The sequence below is a fragment of the Elephas maximus genome, chromosome 19 (assembly GCF_024166365.1).
Source record: "Elephas maximus indicus isolate mEleMax1 chromosome 19, mEleMax1 primary haplotype, whole genome shotgun sequence".
NCBI lineage: Eukaryota > Metazoa > Chordata > Mammalia > Proboscidea > Elephantidae > Elephas > Elephas maximus.
The window spans coordinates 39,100,120-39,117,769 of record NC_064837.1 but is presented as its reverse complement, the minus strand read 5'-3'; the positions used below and the strand labels follow the sequence as shown (position 1 = coordinate 39,117,769).

The window sequence follows — 17,650 nt, the reverse complement described above, 5'->3', positions numbered from 1 at the left end:
AATTGTGCCTGTTTTCCCTCCAACTGGTTTATTAGTAACATTTCAAAATAAAGACATAAGGAGATTATTTTTTATATGGTAGAACACTTAACGACTTTCCAACAACAGTTTTTATCAACAACAACAAAAAAGGATAAAATACCTAGAAATAAATAAGAAATGTGTAAGACCCACATGAGAGCAACTTTAAGACACTATAGAAGAAACAGAACAACCAAAATGGAAATAATGAGAATACTCACACATCGTGAAGAATGCAACCAATGTCACTGAGTAACTTGTGTAAAAACTGTTGAATGGGAACCTAAACTGCTGTGTAAACCTTCACCAAAACACAATAAAATATTTTAAAAAAAAAACATTGAAGGTCACAAAAGAAGACTTGAACAAATGGAAAGACATACCAGGTTCTTAGACAGGAAGATTCAACATTATGAACCTAGACATCAATACTTCTTCAATTAATTTGTAAACTTAACATGATTCCCCAACAAATTTTTTTTTTTACACAAGATAAGGGGATTCTGAAGCTAATGTATAAAAATAAACAACTGAAAATAGCCAGGGAAACTTTGTGAAAAGAAAAAAAAAAAAAAAAGCAATAAGGGGGTACTGGTCTTACCAAATATTAAAAACGTATAAAGCCTCAATAATTAAAATATAATGATATTGGTGCATGAATAAATAGACTGGTAAATGGGCCAGAATAAAAAGTACAAAAGCAGACCCAAATACTTCTGGAATTTGGTATATAATAAAGGTCACATCTCCTATTATTGGAGTAAAGATGGATTATTTAATAAATGTGATTGAAACAATTAGGTGATCTCATTGGGAGAAAAAATAAGTTGAATCTATACTTTGTACTGTACATTAAAATGGTTTCTAAATGAATCTAAGATTTTTAAATTAAACTATAAAAGTACTAGAAGACAACATGAGAGATCTTTATAGCTTTGGAGTGGAGAAGGACTTTCTAATTTGACTTAAATTCCAGAAGAATGAAAGATTAATAAATTTAACTACAAACTCCAGTGTAACAAAAAATCCATAAGCAAGAACTAAAGGAGTTAAAAATATTTGTAATTCATAGTGCAGACAGAGGGATAATCACCCTAGTATTTAAGAACTCCTAGAAAGTGGAGAGAAAAAAAATAACAGCACTGTTTATCAGAGCAAAAAGTTGGAAACAATTCAAATGAATATCAATAAAGGAATAAATAAATTATACATTCATAAAAAGGAATACTGTGCAGTTGTAAAAAAAAAAAAAAACGAGAAAGCTGTGTAAAAATATGGAAAGAGTTCCAAACTATGTATATAGCAAGTGATGGGGGGCGGGGCCTGTACAACAGCGCATGTCCTATGCAGGGCCTACTGTGTACCCCAGAGAACCAGTTCATGTCATTGTCTGTGTGACCAATACCCTCGGGAACTGTACAGTGCAGAGCTGTACAACGAGATGCTTTGTGCCTGATTGTGTGCTGCCTCTGAAAAAAACAAACATCAGGGGATCAAAATATTTACTCATGTACATTTATATCTGTATAACTAGAAGGATAAATAAGACTAAAACAGTGAATACTTAAGTGTGTGGAAGTGGTGTAGGGGTGGATAGGATGTATGTATGTGTGTATATATATGTGTGTGTGTGTTTGGAGCATTGGAATGTATTAGCTATTCAAAAAAAATAAATTGTATTGCATTATGGTAATTTCATCAAGTTAAGATCATTTTTGTCAGAAGATTTTTTATCGTTTTTCCTTTTCGTTTCTCTATTTTTGGTGTAGTAAAAAGAACTAGTTTTAGGAAGCACTGAATGTCATGACTCTGAAAATATAAATTACTAGCTCTGCTACTCAAACATATGCATGATGGGCAGGTTTTTTATCTGATCAAATTTCTAATTAGATGGATAAAAACTGGTTTAATAAGAACATAAGTAAAGAGATGAATATATAAAAACAAAGCCCTACTTTAAATTTTCTGGAGTAAATTCATCTTATAAAACAAGATTTTTCCCCAGTGTTCTTTCTCTGTATTTTGCTAACCTGTTTTCCTCTTAGGATTCACCAAACCAGAGAAACAATGTATTTTCTTTGAATGTGCGTATTTTTAGTAAAAGAACAAAATGTTTTCCTTTTGTGTCACTCATAAATAATATGAAGTCGTGTGTGTGTGTGTGTGTGTGTGTAACTTTACCAGAGCCCTGGTGATGAGGGCCTTGCTAACTTGTATAAAGAAGGGAGGAGTAGGAAACAGGCAAGACAGAGAGAAGGGAAAGACATTTTATGATCTTTGAGGATATGCAATGGATACCTTGGTCATTAAAAAAAAAAGAAAACCGTCACGTTCAGATAGCTGAGATTAAACCCATTCCTGTTATTGAATAAAGCTTAATCAGTAGGGTCATCTTTATGTAAGAGAGACATCATATTACTATTGCTAACACTCTCCTACTTTTTTGGAGAATGAAGTTTTTTATACATAACTTAATTTCTCAGCATGCTGTAGTAGAAAAAACTTGAGTATGGAGCCAGGCAGAACTGAATTCAAATTTCACCTCACCACCTTTTAGCTTCGTGGTCATGGACAAGTCACATAGCTTCTCTATGACTTGGTATTCTTTTATGTAAAATTGAGTTAATAATACCTGCCCTGTAAGGTTAAAATCCGTAACATAGTATTTGGCTGTATTAGTGTTCAATGATGGCTCCTCCATTTGGGTTACGTGGCCTTCCTTAGGGCTTCTCTGGCAGCCTGTGCATACGTCCTTCGTAGCACTTAACACCATCCTGATGTCTGTTCATTTGACTGGTTTTGGAGCTGGCTGTGCTTTTGATCTCATCTGCAGCACTTAGGACACTGCCAGACATTTTGATATTTTAAAATTATTTAAATACTTGAAAACAGAAATATATTTAAATGCCCTGTTACGTTTAACATTATATGGAGTCTATTGTAGTGATTTAATATGGATACATCCGTTTAACTTGGATATGTTCCATTACTTGGGGATGTAATTAGAACAAGTCAGCAGTAGATGCGGACCTTACTTTGGTACCCTGAGAAGAAAGCCTGCTCAATTCTTCAGACCTTACTAAATACTCACTGCAACCTTTTGAGCTAGGTATTACTCTTCCCATCTTAATATGAGGAGATGCCAAGAAGTTAGATAACTTTTCTAAGTCCATATAGCTGGAATGAGCGGTACTGCCATTTGAGCTCAGCTTTTGTTACTCATTCCCAGGGTATTTTCCACAATGTTAAAAAAAAAAAAAAACTCACTGCCATGGAGTCGATTACAACTCACACCAACCCTGTAGGCCAGAGTAGAACTGCCCCATAGCGTTTCCCAGGCTGTAAATCTTCATGGAAGCAGACTGCCACATCTTTCTCCTGTAGACAGCAGGTTGATTCAAACCGCAGACCTTTTGGTTATCAGCCTAGCCCTTTAACCGCTGCACCACCAGAGCTCGTCAGTGTTAAATAAATAACGTTTGAAATACTTAGCACAATATCTGGCACATAGTGCCAATAAATGGTAGTTGCTATTATTATTGTTATATCAGATTTCCTCCTGTGAGGTTTGAGAATCTCCCCATGCATGTATTGTTGTTGTTCTTAGGCGCCATCGGGTCAGTTCCGACTCATAGCAACCATAAGTACAACAGAACGAAACACTGCCCGGTCCTGCGTCACCTTCATGGTCGTTGTTATGCTGGAGCCTGTTGTTGCAGCCACTGTGTCAATCCATCTTTTTGAGGGTCTTCGTCTTTTTCACTGACCCTCTACTTTCCTAAGCATAATGTCCTTCTCCAGGGCCTGGTCCCTCCTCATAACCTGCCCAAAGTATGTGAGACGAAGTCTCGCCGTCCTTGCTTCTAAGAAGCACTCTGGCTGTACTTCTTCCAAGACAGATTTGTTCGTTCTTCTGGCGGTTCATGGTATATTCAATATTCTTTGCCAACACCATAATTCAAAGGTATAAATTCTACTTCGGTCTTCCTTATTCGTTGTCCAGCTTTTGCGTGCGTATGAGGTGAATGAAAACACCATGGCTTAGATCAGGCACATCATACTCCTCAAAGTGACATCTTTGCTTTTTGACACTTTAAAGAAGTCTTCTGTAGCGGATTTGCCCAAGAAATGTGTCATTTAATTTCTTGACTGCTGCTTCCGTGGGTGACTAAAGCAATCTATAATGAACTTAACGAAACTTACTTTTATAGTTGAACTCTCTCCCATGACTACATCAATCTGTGGACAACTGCAGTGGCTCTTGACTCCTAGTCACTACCTAGCCAAAGCCCTAGGATTTTTTTTTTTTTAATCATTTTTATTGTGCTTTAAGTGAAAGTTTACAAATCAAGTCAGTCTCTCACATATAAACTTATATACACCTTACTACATACTCCCATTTACTCTCCCCCTAATGAGTCAGCCCGCTCCCTTCTTCCAGTCTCTCCTTTCATGACCGTTTTGCCAGTTTCTAACCCCCTCTACCTTCCCATCTCCCCTCTAGACAGGAGATGCCAACACAGTCTCAAGTGTCCACCTGATACAAGTAGCACACTCCTCATCAGCATCTCTCTCCAACCCCCAACCCATTGTCCAGTGCAATCCATGTATGATGAGTTGTCTTCAGGAATGGTTCCTGTCCTGGGCCAGCAGAAGGTTTGGGGACCATGAGCACCGGGATTCTTCTAGTCTCAGTCAGACTATTAAGTCTGGTCTTTTTATGAGAATTTGGGGTCTGCAACCCACTGTTCTCCTGTATCCTCAGGGGTTCTCTGTTGTGCTCCCTGTCAGGGCAGTCATCGGTTGTGGCCAGGCACCATCTAGTTCTTCTGGTCTTAGGATGATGTAAGTCTCTAGTTCACGTGGCTCTTTCTGTCTCTTGGACTCATAATTATCTTGTGACTTGGTGTTCTTCATTCTCCTTTGATCCAGGTGGGTTGAGACCAATTGATGCATCTTAGATGGCCGCTTGTCAGCATTTAAGACCCCAGATGCCACACTTCAAAGTGAGATGCAGAATGTTTTCTTAATAGAATTTATTTTGCCAATTGGCTTAGATGTCCCCTGAAGCCATAGTCCCCAAACCCCCGCCCTTGGTCTGCTGACCTTCGAAGCATTCAGTTTATTCAGGAAACTTCTTTGCTTTTGGTCCAGTCCAGTTGAGCTGACCTTCCCTGTATTGAGTATTGTCCTTCCCTTCACCTAAAGTAGTTCTTATCTACTATCTAATCAGTAAATAACCCTCTCCCACTCTCCCTCCCCCCTCTCATAACCACAAAAGAATGTGTTCTTCTCAGTTTAAACTATTTCTCAAGATCTTATAATAGTGGTCTTACACAATATTTGTCCTTTTGCCTCTGACTAATTTCACTCAGCATAATGCCTTCCAGGTTCCTCCATGTTATGAAATGTTTCACAGATTCATCACTGTTCTTTATTGATGTGTAGTATTCCATTGTGTGAATATACCATAATTTATTTATCCATTCATCTGTTGATGGACACCTTGGTTGCTTCCAGCTTTTTGCTATTGTAAACAGTGCTGCAATAAACATGGGTATGCATATATCTGTTCATGTAAAGGCTCTTATTTCTCTAGGATATATTCTGAGGAGTGGGATTTCTAGGCTGTATGGTAGTTCTATTTCCAACTTTTTAAGGAAATGCCAGATAGATTTCCAAACTGGTTGTACCATTTTACATTCCCACCAGCAGTGTATAAGAGTTCCAATCTCTCTGCAGCCTCTCCAACATTTATTATTTTGTGTTTTTTGGATTAATGCCAGCCTTGTTGGAGTGAGATGGAATCTCATCGTAGTTTTAATTTGCATTTCTCTAATGGCTAATGACCGAGAGCATTTTCTCATGTATCTGTTAGCTGCCTGAATATCTTCTTTAGTGAAGTGCATGTTCATATCCTTTGCCCAATTTTTAATTGAGTGTTTGTCTTTTTGTGGTTGAGTTTTAACAGAATCATATAGATTTTAGAGATCAGGCGCTGGTCAGAGATGTCATAGCTGAAAATTCTTTCCCAATCTATAGGTGGTCTTTTTACTCTTTTGGTGAAGTCTTTAGATGGGCGTAGGTGTTTGATTTTTAGGAGCTCCCAGTTATCTGGTTTCTCTTCGTCATTTTTGGTAATGTTTTGTATTCTGTTTATGCCTTGTATTAGGGCTCCTAATGTTGTCCCTATTTTTTCTTCCATGATCTTTATCGTTTTAGTCTTTATGTTTCGGTTCTTGATCCACTTGGAGTTAGTTTTTGTGCATAGTGTGAGGTATGGGTCCTGTTTCATTTTTTTGTAAATGGATATCCAGTTATGCCAGCATCATTTGTTAAAAAGACTATCTTTTCCCCAATTAACTGACACTGGGCCCTTGTCAAATATCAGCTGCTCATATGTGGAGGGATTTATATCTGGGTACTCAATTCTGTTCCATTGGCCTATGTGCCTGTCGTTGTACCAGTACCAGGCTGTTTTGACTACTGTGGCTGTATAAAATGTTCTAAAATCAGGTAGCGTGAGACCTCCCACTTTCTTCTTCCTTTTCAGTAGTGCTTTACTTATCCAGCGCTTCTTTCCCTTCCGTATAAAGTTAGTGATTTGTTTCTCCATCACATTAAAAAATGTCATTGGAATTTGGATCGGAAGTGCATTGTATATATGGATGGCTTTTGGTAGAATAGACATTTTTATGACGTTAAGCCTTCCTATCCATGAGCAAGGTATGTTCTTCCACTTATGTAGTTTCTTGCACTAGTACTTTGTAGTTTTCTTTGTATAGGTCTTTTACATCTTTGGGAAGATTTATTTCCAAGTATTTTATCTTCTTGGGGGCTACTGTGAATGGTATTGATTTGGTGATTTCCTCTTCGATGTTCTTTTTGTTGATGTAGAGGAATCCAAGTGATTTTTGTATGTTTATCTTGTAACCTGAAACTCTGCCGAACTCTTCTATTAGTTTCAGTAGTTTTCTGGAGGATTCCTTAGGGTTTTCTGTGTATAAGATCATGTCATCTGGAAATAGAGATAATTTTACTTCTTCCTTGCCAATCTGGATGCCCTTTATTTCTTTGTCTAGCCTAATTGCTCTGTCTAGGACCTCTAGCACAATGTTGCATAAGAGTGGTGATAAAGGGCATCCTTGTCTGGTTCCCGTTCTCAAGGGAAATGCTTTCAGGCTCTCTCCAAAGCCCTAGGATTTTAAGCCTCGCTCTCAAGTTCTCTTTCTTTTCCCCATGGAGCAATGAGTAGCTTTCTTGCCTCATGGCCATTGGACTTATGCTGCTGGCAGTGCCATTGTTGCTTGGTGGCTTCATTTCTCTGGCTGCTGTGGATCTGAATTGCTTCCACTGTTCCTGCTGCTTCCTGCTAGAGGGGCTATGAAAGTTGAAGTAGGTTTTTTTCCCCAAACCAGGGAATACAACTCTGCATTAGGCTCCCAAAAAGTTGGTTTGCTCATTTTGCCAGAGTTCATTCAGTTTTCTTAGAGAAGAATCTATGATTTCATCTAATGCAGGGCTTGGAGAGGAGAAGGATTTATTACCCTGGATTTAAGTTCTGTGTCTCATTTTGGCTCTCCCTAGAACTTTGGGTTTCTGAGTTTTCAACCTTCCTGGGATTCTGTTAAGACTGGTCTTCCTTCATCTCTCTCCACCTTTTCTTTTGCTGTGAGTCAGTTACTCTTGTGCTGAAGTATTGATTGTCTCAGCTTCTCAGAGCTGTGCTTGTCACCTCTGTTTCAACACCCGTTTCTGTTTGTATACCATACAACTGTCATTTTCTACATGTTTGTGCACACTTAAGAATGACTAAAAAACACTCCCCTAGGCTTCAGCATCTTTAGTTCTCTTTTATAGATTATTACTCCGTCATCTATTTTTTGTTTTCCAGAAGTTTATTGAAAATTTTCGTCTGCTGATGGCTCTTCTCCCATTTGCTCTTTAACGTTATAAGTTTATACTGTTTGTAACACTTTACTCTCATAGTAGTGTGCTCTTGGGAGAGAAAGGAGATAAACTCCAAGGTCAAGTTGCCATTTTTAACTGCAAATCAGGTTTTTTAAAAAAGGTTTTTTTTTTAAGCTTTATTAACATATAATCGATGTGCAATAAACAGCACATATTTAACATGTATAGTTTGGTAAGTTTTGACATGTGTATCTACCTGTTAAACCATCACCACCATCAAGGTAATGAGCATATCCATCACCTCCAAAAGTTTCCTTGTGCCCCTATGTGCTGTATCCCCTATTCCCTTTCAGTCTCAAGGCAATCACTGGTCTGTGTCGTCTTAATTCATTTTGGAATTATCAACAAAGACAGAAGCCTTTGAAGGAGAGACATGTGGTGATAAAAAAAGAGAGAGAGAAGAGTAGAGGAACTAACAGCTATTTAATTAATAACCATTAATTGTAACTTCTCTGTAGATATTTTGCTTACCAAATCACATTTAATCATTACAATAACCTTCTGAAGTAGGCGATATTATTCTACTCTTCCTATGAAGAAACTAAGGCTCAAATTGAAGCCCAGGTTTATCTGATCTTAAGGTCCATACTCTAGGCTCCAAAGACTGGGTCTTAGCTGGAAAGACCACCACAGTTTCTCATTTATGTGGGAAAAGTACACAATCTCTCTGAGTAGCTTCATATCCTGAATAAAATTACTAAATGGTCCAAAGAACCCTAGTGGCACAATAGTTAAGCGCCTGGCTACTAACCGAAAGGTCAGCGATTCGAACCCACCAGCGGCTCTGTGGGAGAAAGATGTGGCAGTCTGCTTCCATAAAGATTTGCAGCCTTGAAACCCTATGAGGCAGTTCCACCCTGTCCTATAAAGTCACTATGTGTCAAAATTTGGCTCTATGGCATTGTGTGTTTGGTTGGTTTTGGGACTAAATGATCCTAATGTCTTTTTGAACTTTAAGTTTCTGTGCTTCATTCAGATTTTTTATCAGAGATGGTAAGCCTCTGCTTAAATATGATTTGTTTTAATTAAAAGAAACTCCATTATTCTCTTAATTTTCAACAGTGGAGTTTTATGAAACATTGAAATCATATTTTTTTCTTTTCATAGAAAGTGTTTAAGAAGCTCATGGAGTAATATGAGTCAGAGTAATACAGGATCTGCAGGGATTCTCTCAAGATAGTAGGTGAGAAAATAAAAATTTCTGTTTTCTTCAAGTGTATTGTGTAGTTATTTTGCAAACATTCTGACTGTAAACTTCCTAGCCTTGTGCTTACAAGGAGCATTTCCCTCACTTTTTTATTATGTGATTTTTAAGGTTACTAATGGTAGAAGGGGAACCCTGGTGGCGTAGTGGTTGAGAGCTACATCTGCTAACCAAAAGGTCAGCAGTTCAAATCCACCAGGTGCTCCTTGGAAACTCCGTGGGGCAGTTCTACTCTGTCCTATAGGATCGCTATGAGTCGGAACTGACTTGATGGCAATGGGTTTGGTTTTTTGTTTTTGAGGGGAGGGGGGTGGTTTAATGGTAGAAACCATTATAGTTACCTAAAGCTTAGCTGTATTTTTCAGTTCTGCCAGAGAATGCAGATTTTATATGTGTAAATATATATATGCACACATATGTTTTTATGTATACATGTAGATACATATACATGTGAAGGGAGGTGAGAGCTGTCTTCACACCTTTCACTTGTTACTAGCAATGACTAAAATGTCATAGCCCAAAATGTATAAAATACATCTAACATCTATACCGAGGTACATAGTATTTATGTGCCAAGTATATATAATACTTTTATGCAAAGTTGGAATAAAATTTGATTGTTTTAAGACCTAACAATTTATTTCCCACTTCTCCAATCTTAGGAAAAGAAGATTTTCTAGGTTCTTCCTCAAGAACTTCCTTTACACAGCTGTTAAATCCAAGACTACTGTGGTGAAAAGTATGAATAAAAATACATCTGCTGTGCCAACATCCAGTCTACTTGAAAAGTAATTTTTAAATTAAAATTTAGTATGTTTTGAAAGTTCAAGGAAACCCTGGTGGCATAGTGGTTAAGTGTTCCGGCTGCTAGCCAAGAGGTCAGCAGTTCAAATCCACCAGGCGCTCCTTGGAAACTCTACAAGGCAGTTCTACTCTGTCCTATAGGGTCGCTATGAGTCGGAATCGACTCAATGGCAGTGGGTTTTGGTTTTGAATGTTCATAGTTTGAAGTATGTAGTATATTGATAAAAGTTTTTTTTAAGTTTTTTTTATAAGCTAGCTATTTACTGTGATCTAGGCTAATAGTAATGTGAAAGTTGGTCAGTAATTACCTTTAAATGTAAATCAATGTGTGGAATAGATTCAGCATTCTCTTTTAGAATTATTTGTAGGGATTGCTTTTATTTTTTATTTGATTTGATTTTTGAATATAGAAACTATTTTATGATTTCTCTTTAAAAATTACATAATGTGAGAGTTAGCTTTTGCTGAGTAACAAACCACCCCAAAGTGCCTTGAAATAAGCGTTTATTCTTTCTTGTGATTTTGTGGGTTAGCTAAGTGGTTCTTCTGGTTTGGGCCAGAGAATGTAGGCTGGCCTCATTCACATGTTCTGGGACCTCACCTGGGAAGGCTGGGGTGGCTGAGGTCTCTTTCCACCTGGGTTTCTCATTCTCCAGGAGGCTAGCCCAGGCTTTTTCACATAATGATGAAACAGTTCCCAGCAACAAGCACAGGGCTTTTTCAAATGTCTATTTCCCTCACATTTGCTGATGTCTCATTGGCTGAAGAACTCCATAGAGCTTAGTCTAAATTCAAGGGGTGGAGGTATAGACTTCACCTTTTGATGGAAGGAGCAGTGAAGCCATATTTCAAAAAGGCATGCAGATAGGGATGGGAAGAATTGGTGGCCATTTTGCAAACATATTACACAGATAACAAGGTATATTTGGAGTAACCTTGCTCTCATTCTTGTCCCTCGCTCTCTGCTCTATTCTTCTACAACCTGTTGCCATCGAGTTGATTCCAACTTAGAGCAACCCTATAGGACAGAGTAGAACTGCCCTCATGGGGTTTCCGAGGAGCGGCTGGTGGATTCAAACAGCCGACCTTTTGGTTAGCAGCTGCTCCCTTAACCACTGAGCCACCAGAGCTCCATTTCTTCTATAGGTATCCATTTTTATTAGTTTCTTCATCTTTTTCCATGCTTCTTTTAGTGTAAACAGATGCATATACATATATACATGTTTGAATTATACTCCCCCAGCAGATTCTTAACCAAAAGGTAATATATGCTGTTTTGACCTTGCTTTTTTTTTTTTTTTTTAAACAAAAATTATATCCTGGCAATCACTTCAGTTTATACAGATCTTCCTTGCTCCTTTTATGGCTGCATAGTATCCTATCTGTGGATGTACCATAGTTTATTCAATCAGTACCTTAATGATGGACGTTTGGATCGTTCACAATCTTCAGTGACTACAGATTATGCCACAATGAATAAACCTGGTACATAAGCCATTTTGTAGTTTTCGACAGAGTACTTTTGGGATAGATTCTGAGAAATAGGATTGTTGAATCAGAAGGTAAATTTTTCTTAGAGATTACCAAATTATCTCTTTAGGAATCCTACTGCTTTGCATTTCCACTAACAATGTAGAGGGTGCCTCTTTCCCTATAGCCTTGTCATTCGATATGTTGTTGAAGTTTTAAAGTGTTGTTACTCTGATAGGTGAATAGTAGTATCTCCATGGAGTTTTAACTTAAAATTCTCTTATTATAATTAAACTTGAGTGGCGGAACAATTTTTAATAGCAAAAGATTATTAAAAAGTAAGTAACCTAAAGTCTTAACAATAAGGGAATTTTAAAATAAGGTCCTAGCTGTAGGTATAAATTTTATGCTGCCATTGAAATTTATGTTTAAGAAGAACTTTCAACAACATAAAGATTGCTTGCAATAATGCTGGATTAAAAAAAAAAAGGAAAACGGTTTGTATGCTATGAAGTTACTTTAAAAAAATTTAGGCAGATTTATAGAAAAAAAAGATTAGAAGTATACACACTGCTACCCAACAGAGCATCCCAGTAGATACTATTGGGATTAGAAAAAGAGGGATCACTTTGTTGAATCAATAATATATGCTGGAGAATGTGTGTACCCCCACTGAAGGAAATTCAGAAGAGGTTACTGGAGAGATTTGCTAATAAGGTACCTCATTTTCCTTTCTTCCCTTCCTAGGCCACACTCCTTTATGGCACTTGCAACCTAAAGTCCTATAAAGTAGGTTGAGGTGCTGAAATCCATATCAGTAGAACATTTCTGACCCACTCCTCCTCTCTGCCTTTTTTCTAGCTAATTGACTATTGCCCCAGTAGCCAGACAGGTCTTCCAGCACTAGAGATGAGTTCAGTATAATGCAACCCTAGATGATGTGCTATATGGAGACCAAAGTATTCAAAAACACATAGTTGTGTAGGTCTTTTTAAAATTTTTGTATTCTATTTTTATAATGTAACTTTTGAACTCAATGGTTTTCTTAAAGATATTGAGAGAATTTCTATGGCAAAAGCTAATAAAGCTTTTTTCTGAAAGCTATAGAGATATGTAAGATGTGAGATACCTCTTCTTTTAATGGGAGTTTCAGTTACTTGATATGTTTGAAGATAACTAAAAGTCCTATATATAAGCATGGTTTTATTTGTTTACCATGAAATATATCTTAGATCACATTTGGGCTCAGGAATAAGACTGGGCTAACATCACTACTTTCCAGTTTTATAGCTTTGGGCCAGCAGTTAGGTTGCTATGAGTCGGAATCAACTTGACGGCAACGAGGTTTTTTTTATTGGTGGACTCAAAGCGACCCTAAAGGACAGAGTAGAACTGCCCCACAGAGTTTCCAAGGAGCGCCTAGTAGATTTGAACTACCAACCTTTTGGTCAGTAGCTGTAGCTCTTAACCACTATGCCACCAGGGTTTCCAATTTCACCAATAGCTTCCAAAATAGTAGCAATGATTTAAATTGGTTAGCAGCCATAGCTCTTAACCGTTACACCACCAGGGTTTCCTTTGGTTGGTTAGGGAAGTGTTAATCTTAGACATTTTATAAATATTAAATTGAATGGCACAAAGTATGTGTATTTCTTACACAGAATTCAGTACGTAATAAGTGAGCTAGCGTCCCTAAGCCTTGTCTCAAACTCTATTCAAGGTCTGAACCAAGTGTCTGGAAAGGCAACTCAGGATCTACCATTTGGAGAATTCTTTTGAAAGTACCTTCTTTTCTAATGGCATGGCTCTTTTTTTCTGGTAAAATTGCAGCTACAGGAAGTACTTTTTACCAGAAAAAATAAAACAAAACAAACAGTCAAAAAAAGGAAAAAAGTTGCCATTGAGTTGGCTCCAACTCCTGGTGACCCCATTTGTGTTAAAACAGAACTGTGCTCCGTAGGGTTTCCAATGGCCAATTTTGGAAAGTAGATCACCAGGCATTTCTTTTGAGGCACTTCTGGGTGAGCTCAAACCTCCAACCTTTCAGTTTGCAGCCGAGCATGTTAAATAGTGTGCACCACACAGGGACTCATTCTAAATTGAAAGACTGATGTTCTCCCTCCTCTTTTTTTTTTCCTTTGGACATTCAGATAGAAGTCATATTTATTTTGTTTTAAATGGCCACAAACATGTCTTTTAAAGTTATTTACCTATTTCATTAAAATATTTAGTTTTGGAATCATTCAGTGTGGTCCAAAAATCAGCTAAAAGCAAATCTCGTCAGTCATCTTTAATGCATCTTTAAATTTATTTACATAATATTTTAAAATATTTTCTTTTGTTCTGCTCCAAAGAAATATGTATTATTACTACAATTTCTTATAAGTTTTGCAAAGAAAATTAAAAATACAGGTGAGGAAATCTGTTTCATTGGTTTTAATCACTATACTTTTTAAAATCTAGTTGCTAGTATGCACTGAGTATTTTGAAATTGTCTAGGTCTAGGAATTTGATTTAAAAAGTAATTTAAAGGAAGATTGGTTCAGATCTCTGAACTAACCTGTCAATGCTAATTTATTTTATCTCAGAGATCAGGCTTTTCAGGTGATTACAGTTGCAAAGGAAACAGGCCTTGGTCTGAAGATCCTAGGAGGAATTAACCGGAATGAAGGTCCCCTGGTATATATTCAAGAAATCATTCCTGGAGGAGACTGTTATAAGGTAAAAATTAAAATAAAAGCAAAATAAAACAAACAAAAAAACCACCTAATGGCCAGGTTTGTTTCCCTACTTCATCCATAAATTAGTAATGTTAGCTGGGTGTCTATGTGACCATGCCTCTGAGAAAGACACAAAGGGACTGAAAAATGGACCTTTAGCTCCAAGGAGCTTTAACCTAACAAATGAATAGGCTGCTCACATATGAAAACAACGTAGATTTTAGGCTCTAGCTAAAGGTTATATATTCTTGAATTACATGCTGTTCAACTCTTATCCTAAGTCTGGTTGATAGAAAGTATATATAAAAACATTATCTGGAGCCCTGGTGGTACAATGGTTAAGAACTTGGCTGCTAACCAAAAGGTCAGCAGTTCGAATACACCAGTTGCTCCTTGGAAAGAAACCCCATGAGGGCAATTCCACTCTGTCCTATAGGGTCATTATGAGCTGGAACTGACTCGATGGCACGTAACAACAGCATCATCTACTACTCTGAGTTTGGATTAAGTTGGATGACTTGAACTACATTCAGTTAGCTCTTTCTAGTTACAAAAACAAAACAAACAAAAAAATCCAACCCTGAAATAAAATCCACTCATTTCTAAATTTTCAGTAAAATTGTTATTGAGGAGTTGGCTAGTTATATCATTCATTAACATCTACATGAGACATTAAATTTAGAAGTGAGATCTTAAATTGTCTCTTTTGAGTGATTAGTAAATCCTACTCTGCTCTTCAATGTAAGAAATACATAATATGTAATATTATATGTATTATACTAAAGTAATATATTTTTCTTTGGTTACTGGAAAGCTCAGATCGAAATTTGAAGCACAAACCCCAGCAATTTGGTTAACATCCTGGTTGCTGTATTGGCACTTTCATTTGTCTTGGATCTCATTTGCCATTTCTGTTCTACTATTCTGTATTTGTCGTTTATTGAAAATTGCCTCAAGTCCCTTTTGGAAAGATATAGAATATAAGGAATTAAATAAGTAAAATCTCCTATTAATATCAAGCAGTATAGCTTGAGAAAGGATCCTGTTATCATTGTTTGTTGTTGTTGTCATTGTTTGGTTAAATAGATAGTATTTCCGCAGATTAACTTTTGAGCTGATCCGATAGTGGCAAATCCCACCCTTCTCACCTCCCCACCTCAAACACTTGTTTACCAAGCAGTTTTAAGTAGATTTTTTTTTTTTCCTTGTTAGGGAAAAAAAAATTTATTTCACCAATAAAAAAAAAAAAAAAATCCCACCGCTATCAAGTCGATTCCTACTCATAGCAACCCTAAGGACAGAGTAGAACTGCCCCATAGAGTTTCCAAGGAGTGCCTGGTGGATTTGAACTGCCAGCCTTTCGGTTAGCAGTGGTAGCTCTTAACCACTACGCCATCAGCATTTCCAATTTCACCAGTAGAGTAGCTTCCAAAATAGTAGTATGATTTCAGTTGTTTCAGGCTTGTTCAGATAATGACACCTTACAAATATACTTTCCAAGTTGTAATTACTACACACTGAAAACAGTTAAACCTAGTAAGTTCAGGATATTATCATGATATAAAATTTCGACTATTAAATTTAAATTATTAGCCAAGTAAGAGCATATTTAAATGCTAAAGCTATTGTGCAAGAATAAAGGATGATACTAGAAGGAACCTATTGAGTTTAACCAATTTCAAGTAAAAGCTGAAGTTTTTCTTCTCAGAACTGAGAGGTTTAGTTCTACTTTACTTTTAATGCTGAGATTATGTGTGTGTTACCAGTTCTAAGAAATAGCTAAGGTATTTCTTATAATACAGTTGATACAATATAATAACTTATTAGATGAAGGTACTTAACAGGTGAAAAGAATTTTTCTTTTTAAGACAAGCATCAATTTGTGCTTTTTTATTACCCTGAAAAATATTTGTAGTTAGAGGAATAAATCGATAGCAGTTGCCGAGCGGTTCTTCATCTGTTGTCAGTGTTGTCAGACTAAGAAATTATATACATAGTATTTATTTTCTCTCACTGGTTTTCCTAGCATTTCACTGTTTCAAAAAGGTGGTTAAAAAACAAACCTTGTAAGGGACTATATTCTGTTTTTACCACTAGAGAGCAGCACAGAGTTATTAATGTTCTTTGATTACACCTGGTCTTGTCCAACAGAAGAAAATGGCCAAAATAGAGGAAGGTGTTGGAAAAGAATAATTGTCCAATGCTTACATTTTATTTTTTATATTTCCACAAGGTGGATAGTTTATATGCATAATATTTACTCTGCAAATACAAAATTAATACAATTTTTTAAAAAAATAATTTTTAGATAATAAGTTAATAGCATTTACTGTGTTCTAAATACTGTTAGGAAACCTTGATGGTGTAGTGGTTGAGAGCTACGGTTACTTACCAAAAGGTCAGCAGTTCAAGTCCACCAGGTGCTCCTTGGAAACCCTATGGAGCAGTTCTGCTTTGTCCTATAGGGTTGCTATGAGTGAAGTCGGAACAAACTCGACGGCAGTGGGTTTGTTTGTTTTTAAATACTGCTAGGTTAGGCAAGTCCATAAACTTCTAATCAGCACAAAATTTCTGCATGGTAGATGCAGTCATAGAACAGGACACATGGGCTCGTTAGATTATCCTTATAAATGGCTGAATTAGCAATTGTTAGTATTGTTTTTAAATGCACATGAATGCTTTAACCTGCTGTACTTTTATTTTAACATTATAACATCTCGGAATTAACAATGCAGGCAATCTCAAATTATAGCTGGATTATTTTCCATTTATATTCCCAAACATCATATGTAAGGGGGTTGTTAAAACTCAGAAGGAACTTTCTTCAATTAATCATGGTTAGTTTCCTCTCTCCTCTCTCCTCCCCTCCCGCACACATGTTTAACACCTGGCAGATAAGAAATGCAGTACTTCTTCAGTATAGCCAAAATATCATGTACCTTTGAAAAACATATTCAGAGTTCAAATTTGGGACAATATGAACACATTTTTCAAGTTCAAGTAGGGAGGAAGGTTCTCCCATCTCTAAGAGATAGAGGCAGTCTGTATTGTTTTTAGTTGCTGTTGAATCGATTTCAACTCATGGCAACCCCGTGTGTGCAGAGCACAACTGCTCCGTAGGTTTTCAAGGCCTATGGACCTTTCAGAAGCAGATCACCAGGCGTATCTCCAGAGGCACCCCTAGGTGGGTTCAAACCACCAACCTTTCAGCTAGTAGTCCAATGCTTAACCATTTGCTTCACCCAGGGACTCCTATAGGTTGAGAACAAATATACAAGGTACTGAGTTAAGGAAAGTTAAGAGCTCCAAGACCCCTCTCACCCCACCAGTTAGTCTTGTATTCGTCTGGAGTCCTAAAAGTTCAATCTTAGACCCTTTTTGAGCCTAGACACTCTTTTAAACTTCAAACCCGTATATCCCATTGTCTGATCAATATTTTTCTACTTGGATCTCAAAAAAG

At 37.0% G+C, this 17,650-nt stretch overlaps 1 protein-coding gene across 4 annotated transcripts in view; it reads left to right on the top strand.

Moving 5' to 3' along the window:
* Positions 1-17,650, top strand: part of STXBP4 (syntaxin binding protein 4) — a 191,816-nt gene that overhangs the window by 11,592 nt on the left and 162,574 nt on the right. For 3 of the 4 annotated variants that reach the window (XM_049861123.1, XM_049861126.1, XM_049861124.1), the window contains exons 2-4: positions 9,100-9,175; positions 9,859-9,935; positions 14,059-14,191. Coding sequence is in view for 1 of the 4 variants with exons in the window: in XM_049861122.1 (XP_049717079.1) it covers positions 9,938-9,984; positions 14,059-14,191 (180 nt within the window). In the remaining 3 variants the exon portion in view is untranslated. Of the gene's footprint in view, positions 1-9,099; positions 9,176-9,858; positions 9,985-14,058; positions 14,192-17,650 lie in introns of all 4 variants that reach the window. The other variant, XM_049861122.1, reaches the window with a different exon arrangement.